General features: G+C 38.2%; 1 protein-coding gene across 1 annotated transcript; it reads left to right on the top strand.

Moving 5' to 3' along the window:
• qpctl.L (glutaminyl-peptide cyclotransferase-like L homeolog) lies at nt 1–5,209 on the top strand. Its single transcript, XM_018230047.2, has 7 exons — nt 1–349; nt 1,852–1,992; nt 2,253–2,540; nt 3,873–4,025; nt 4,112–4,211; nt 4,303–4,419; nt 4,559–5,209. The coding sequence occupies exons 1-7, from the start codon at nt 146–148 to the stop codon at nt 4,702–4,704; spliced, it is 1,149 nt and encodes a 382-aa protein (XP_018085536.1). The 5' UTR covers nt 1–145; the 3' UTR covers nt 4,705–5,209.
• The last annotated feature ends 1,830 nt before the right edge of the window (nt 5,210–7,039 follow it).

Here is a 7,039-nt window from a genome sequence, read left to right as displayed (position 1 = left end):
CTTATACCCAATCCCTACATTACAGTCGGTAGCACTGTACTATGTTTGCGTTGGTTCAATATGACGATACCACCTCTTTCTTCTGATTGGCTAAGCGTTCGTATTGCCAAGACCCCTTTCTGCTGATTGGTCGGTTTTCGGCCCGATGGCTCCCCGCCGGACTGGCAGTAATTTTCGTGGATCTGCGGGGCAGCAGCCGGTATCAGGGAGGTGGCCCCGGAAGTACCGGTCTCTTTTCGTGCTAGGGGCCGGGGTCCTGCTTGGTGCCGGGATACTGCTGTGGGAAAATTGGGAAGTGAGCGGTACAGTGAGAGAGAATGGAGGAAAAGGAACAAGAAGCAGTGGGGAGGTGAGGACACAAAGGCACATGCGCCAATGTACATTTGCAGTTGTTTTTGCCTTATGTTTGTGTTGTTCCAGGAGATGGATGACAGTCTGAATGGCGGGTTAGTAACAAAATGGTGAATGCGGCGACAGGTGACTACAGTGTGCAAATTGTTCCAAAATACGTGGTAGAATATGTGACAGACTGGAGCGCTAAATATATTGTACATCGGCAGGGGGCAGTGGCGGCGCGTCTGGAAGTTTCGGGTCCCAGTGCTGATTGGCTAAATGCTGCCCATCTCCTTTTAGCTATGGCCGAGTTCTATGATAATCACAGCTGGATACATCAGCACGCACTTTTTGTCTGCTATTTTTGTAGCCTTATTTGGGACCATTTTGGACTTTTAAAACCCGCCACTAATTTTTAAAACTAGCCCAATTTGGCTACAAACCCCACCAGCCAGGCAACCGTGCCTTCAGCATTAGTAAACATTAGTATTTAGTAAACAGTACATGGAAATGGATATTGGCAATTTGGCACAGAGTGTGTTTATGTATGTGTGTGTGTATATATATTAACACTGTCAACTGATTTGTGCCTATTTATTGCAGTGTGTGTTCTAATTTATAAAAACACGCTGCACTGTTTATACGGTAGTTTATACAGTAGTGCTATATAAATATATTTATTTATGCACATATGAAATGAGTCCTGATGCACATTTTCACCTGATGTCACACTGCAAGAAAAACACACCCTTTGCAGGTCACTTTTTGAATAGTTTTGGCAAGTAGGTAAGACATGTCCAGCACAAGGTGGCAGGGAGGTAGATGTTTTACTCCTGTGTCGAAATGCACCACTTTACCAGGTGTTATTTAGGCCACAGAATGTTGTACCGTGTTTATTTGCTTGGCAGCATTTCCATAAGTTTTGTTCCACTTGTGAAATTGGCTAAAACATTCTCTGGTGCCATCAGCAACATTTAAAATAAATCAGCAAGGAGTAAAGCTTTTATGCTTGTGTAGGGAACATAGGTACTCCCTTCTTGTACAGCCCCGTCTTCCTGGTCAGTAATCCTTTCAGTAAACTGAATGGGCAGCCTGTAGGATGCTCAGGGACTGAGGGAAGATAAAAGGGCCCATGGATTAGCACCCAAAAGGAGGGATACCCTCAGCAGTAGCCAACTTGAAGAGACTGTCTAGGTACAGGTAGTAAGAAACTGCAAACCTAGGGGTGGCCCAGTCACTAGCAAAGGTGCAGGTTGCCCAGTGATCAGCACTCTGTTGAGATGGTAACATTTGAGGTAGGTATCACTACAAGTGCATTAGTGAGAGTTTTTGCAAAGGGACTTGGTGCAAATATTGAACTTGTATTCAGTATTTTTATTTTAAAAGGCCTTGAGCTTGTCTGTGCTATTTTAGTTAGCTTGAGGGTCACATGAAGTCATTTCAGGTTGCAATTAATGTCTTTTATTCTTATAGTAAAGCTTATAGTAATGTCTGTATCACCTTTTTTTGTTGTTGCAGATTGTTCCCAAGGCACTGTCCACTAGTCATATCAGACGTATTGTCTCCAAGGTGAATGCAGATCGTCTGTGGTCATCTTTCTTGAGGCCAATGCTGATTGAAAGGCCACCTGGGAGTGAAGGGAATCTTATGGTCAGAGAGGTGAGATACTAACAGTTGTACAACCGCACAAGGACAAAAACCCATAGCAACCAGTCTTTTAATTTGCTCTCCGCCATACATTTATGTGCATACCTGCTGAACAGGCAGATCAGTTGTCCGTTTGGACATGTACATATGAGCAACAGTTAGTCATTTTTAACAGAAGCTGACAGACTAACTGATATTATCCTGTTTGTACCAGCTTAACTGTATAGGACAGAGTAAAATTAATTAATGATGTTTTTTTCTTTGCTTTTCAGCTCATAACAAATCATTTGCAGTCTTTGTCTTCTGGTTGGACAGTTGACCTGGATTTGTTTGATGCAGTTACCCCTCGTGGATCATTATCTTTTGGAAGTGTGGTGGCAACTCTGGATCCCTATGCCCCTCAGCGGCTTGTCCTTGCTTGTCATCTAGACTCAAAGTGGTTTCTTCCAGATAAGAAAGGCCGTCCATTCATTGGGGCTACTGACTCAGCTGTACCATGCTCTTTGATCCTTGAAGCTGTTACAGCACTAGACAACGAGCTCCGGAAACTCAAGGACAGGGTGAACAAGACATTTGGGTTTATCGCAGTTTTTTTTGTCTTGTCTTCTGAAAAAAAAATGTTGTTTATATATCAGCCAAAGCTAGCTATTTTTCTCATGACTTCTTGATTGAAATATAGTACTGCAAAGAATACACCAGTTTCCATTTAACAACAAGAAAATGAAAATAAATGTACACACTTGGGGGCCTATTTATTAAGCATCACAAGTTTTTAAGGGGAAAAATCAGAATTTTAGAGGGAAAAAAACTTGAATTTATCAAGATTTATTATTCTCCAAAGCTACTCCGAAGTCAATGGCAGATGTCCCTTTTACAATTGGAAGATGTTTCTTGCCTTCATGACCTTCATTTGTTTCGGACATATTGATGCTGGTTTTCAAAAGCCGAAAAATTTTTGGTTTGTGTTGGACAATTCTGTCAAGACTTTTCCAATTTTTCCAATTTTCGTTCTGATTTTTTAGTAAATTGAGCCAAATCGTGGTTGCGAGTTAGGTCGAGTTTTAATAAATACCCCCTTTGATGTAAATGGCCAGTCATAAAATAGAAAGCGGTCTATTAACTTATAATACCTCAACTCCATGCATTTATCCCCAACCATGTTCATAAAGGTTGAGGTGGACAGCAGTCTTAAGAGCATACTGCCAAAATAGATCGCCCAGTTGATTAAAGGGGTTGTTAACCTTTAAATTAACTTTCAGTTTGTAGAGAGTGATATTCTGAGACAATTTGCAATTGGTTTTAATCTTTTATTATTTGTGGTTTTTGAGTTATTTTAGCTTTTTATTCAGCAGCTCTCCAGTTTGCAACCATGCATGATTTGAATAAGAGACTGGAATATGAATAGAAAATGCCTGAATAGAATGCTTAATAATTAAAAGTAGCAATAAAAGTAGCCTTATAGATTGTTTGTTTTTCAGATGGGGTCAGTGACCCCCATTTGAAAGCTGGAAAAACTCAAAAGAAGGATTCAAATAATTTGAATACTATAAAAAAAAAAGGAATAAATGAAGGCCAATTGAGTAGTTGCTTAGAATTAGCCATTCTATAAAGTGTTTAAAGTTAACGCAAAGGTGAACCACACCTTTAACAATATTGACCCTATTTGTTCAGATGTAGCAGTATAGCAGTGTGTTCACTGGCATGAAATACTTGTCCCCCCCCCCCCAAAAAAAAACTTCTCATTTTATTGTATTCTGAAGTACATACTGGTAACTTATTCTAAACTTTGGTGTTTTTCCCATTTAATGCTCTAATTAGTTTATCATTAGTTTTGCATATTTATCACATACATTAAATATTTGATGGACTTTTCTGTAACATCTGTCCAGTAGGGTTCCATGCTCACCTTACAGTTGTTTTTCTTGGATGGCGAGGAGGCTCTAGCTGAATGGACAGCGACTGATTCATTGTATGGGGCACGACATTTGGCCCAGCGCCTGGAGAAGTCTGAACTACCAGGAGGTGGAGACCATCTCAGTGCAATAGTGAGAAAGGGGTATTTTTTCAGTAGAGAAATGGGCCTGTGAAATTACAAATAGTTATCACATTTATGTCTCATTTATGTCTACAGGCTCTGTTTGTTCTTCTTGACCTGCTAGGAGCCCCGGACCTTCTCATTCTAAATCATTTTAGTGAGACTCGCAGCCACTTTCTGCGATTATGCACGCTTGGTGAGACAGATTGCATGTTTCAACCCTTATTAATATATCATTTAGCGTGTTTCTTAATTTTCTTTTTTGTTTTTTTTTTTGCACATTCTAGAGAAACGGTTGCATAATCTTGGCCTCCTGCAATCACATCCATCTGAGCACACTTACTTCAGACCTGATTTTTATTATGGTCCTGTTGAAGATGATCACATTCCTTTTTTAAGGAAAGGTTAGATTGCTTTCATTGTTGTTGTTTTTTTTTGTTTTGTTGTCTGTTGCTAACTTTATTTTATTCACTAACTGTTGATACCTGTATGCTCAGATTTATATTTATCTTTTTACCTTTTTCTTGTTAATATTTCTCTCAGGTGTTCCTGTTCTCCATGTGATTTCTACCCCATTCCCAGCAGTCTGGCATACCCATGACGACACAGAAGAGAATCTTCACCGTCCAACTGTCATCAATCTCTGTCACATTCTTGTCACTTTCCTGAGTGAAACATTTGATCTTTAATATGGATGCCAAACAAAAAAATTGTCTTCCTTGAGAAAGAGTAAACTGGCCTCATATGGACAAGGGGGGTCATTGATTACTATGGGTTACTGTTCACTCTTTATAAATGAGCCCTAGTCCATGTAAGTTTTGCAATACTACCAGACATAAAGAGATCTGAGGTCTAAAATATAGTAATGAGTATCAACCTTCAAGGCACCACTTAAGATGTCATGCTCAGCCAAAAATTGTGTTTCCCAATAAAGCATATCTTAAGCAGTCTTAAAGAGACCCACAAGGGTCCTATAGTGTGTGACTGTTTGTAAAGCCAGCTCAATACCCAAGTTATGCCATAAGAGATAAATAAAATACAAACTTGCAATTGGGGTTTGGTTATGGTAATATATAGTATTAGCCTGTTTAATGTATACAAAAGATCAGTATTTGATATCTACAGAAGATTGTAGGTGTATGACAGACAAATAATCACCTCAAAAGAAAAATAAAGATTTTATGTTTAGAATTATGTTTGTGTGTACTCGTGACTAAGATATAATTCTGCTAATGAGAAAAAAAAAAACAAATCTTTGTCAAGGTCACTGAACTGTCAATCTCATTCTAGCTGGGAGAGATCATTTTGGCATTTAGAGGCCTTACGAGTACTTTGTAAATCTGTTTACCAGTCCGGTAGCCCATTGTTTGTTATTCTGACTACTCAAGACCATTAAAGGTAGATACTGTGGATAACTTCTTTTTTAGTTCCTTTTTTATCTAATGAGAACATTGTCATTTGAAGGCAAAATTACATCTTAGAGTCAATGTTTTTAAAATCTTTTTTTATGTTATTATTGTGTAATAACACCTGTAATGAGTTCATCTGTTTAATAATTCATCTGAAATTTGTAAAATTAAATTTGATTCAATTTATTTTTTAATAACTTTTCAGAAAGCTACATAGACACATGGTTGTCTCCATGTTTGTGAGGGCTACCACATTTTCCCTTGTCAGGACAATAAAAAATATCACCAAAAGAATAGTGGCCAGTTTCATAGAATACAAATTGAGAACTTGTGTTATACTCTACAATAAAAGCCATAAGAAATTTACTCTTAATGATTTTAATGGCTAATTGGACATGAGAATATTTACATCTAAACAATAATCCTTAGAATAATTTAATAATCTAAATGAGATAAGAGTCATAACAACTTATTTCTGATAATTAAATGGGCTGTGTCACTACAACAACAACATAAAAATAAGACGACAGTGGGCATTTTTTTCTCCAAAAAAAAAAAAAAAGAAGATTGGTGGCAATGTTATTTGAACTCTTCCAGCCACTTAAAATAAGGGGGCTGATATTTCTTGAAGATGCTTAATTTGGAAGTGAATACAGTTAAAATGTAGTTATAAAATAATATAATTTTCAACAGATATAGCAACGGGGCAGCAATCGATTTTTTTTGTTTGGTCCTAGAAAAGATATTTAGGTTTAAATTTACCGCTTGGCAAAACTGCGCATGCCCCAAATTGGATAGAAATTGCCAAAGCACCGGAAGAAGACATGAAGACAAGGAATATGGCTGCCATGAAATCCGAACCCTAAATCTGCACAGAGAAGTAATAGGTTAGGGTCATTTCCCCAGGGGGGCATCTAGACAAGGAGGGAGGGGTCTACGTGGGGGGTAGGGTTTTTTTTGGTAAAGGGTTGAATTCTCCTTTAAGTATTCCTTTTAGTTTTCCTTTAAGGGAATTCAGCAGTCCCAAGACTTGGTCCTAGCAGTCTGCCAGAAACTCCTGCAGACCATTTAATAATTAGTTAGACAAAACTGGTTCAATATTCTATAAACCAGTTGCAATGCCAGGAAGCAAAAAAACTACTGGGCCAAAGTATTTAACTTGATGAACCACGTGACTAACTTGACCCTACCTATGAAGCCTGCAATAGAGTTACAGGGCCTACAACCTGTAAACTTCAACATGACTCAAAGAAATGAAAGCAGATATTTATTAGCAAGACATTGGAAGCAATAAAGCTGACACATAATTAAACCTGATATAACTGGACGTCTCTGATAATGCAATGTGAAGGAAAATCTTTGGCGCCTATGGGACTTCTATGAAAACTACATAATTACATACATTTTTCTAAGCTTGTACAAAGTAAAGCTAAAGAGAAACACATCTTAATTGCTATTAAACTCATGAATGTACACTCCTGATCTCGTCACACTCTTTGACTCTTTCTCTCAGCTTTCTCCCCCCCCCTTTATTCAGATTGTTAATTGTAAAAATGAAAGAAAATATGCAGGAATGCAAGCACATGGCCCAGTTTTTCAATAACACTACTAAGGG

This window comes from Xenopus laevis, chromosome 8L (genome assembly GCF_017654675.1).
Source record: "Xenopus laevis strain J_2021 chromosome 8L, Xenopus_laevis_v10.1, whole genome shotgun sequence".
Lineage (NCBI taxonomy): Eukaryota > Metazoa > Chordata > Amphibia > Anura > Pipidae > Xenopus > Xenopus laevis.
The sequence above is the reverse complement of the archived record's forward strand: the minus strand, read 5'-3'. Positions and strand labels throughout refer to the sequence as shown.

Excerpts from the sequence above, each read along its gene's own strand:
- qpctl.L (XM_018230047.2), top strand. The coding sequence starts at position 146 with ATGGCTCCCCGCCGGACTGGCAGTAATTTTCGTGGATCTGCGGGGCAG. Across the intron at positions 2,541-3,872 it reads TCCGGAAACTCAAGGACAGG|GGTTCCATGCTCACCTTACA; the intron begins GTGAACAAGACA and ends TCTGTCCAGTAG. Across the intron at positions 4,420-4,558 it reads CATTCCTTTTTTAAGGAAAG|GTGTTCCTGTTCTCCATGTG; the intron begins GTTAGATTGCTT and ends TATTTCTCTCAG.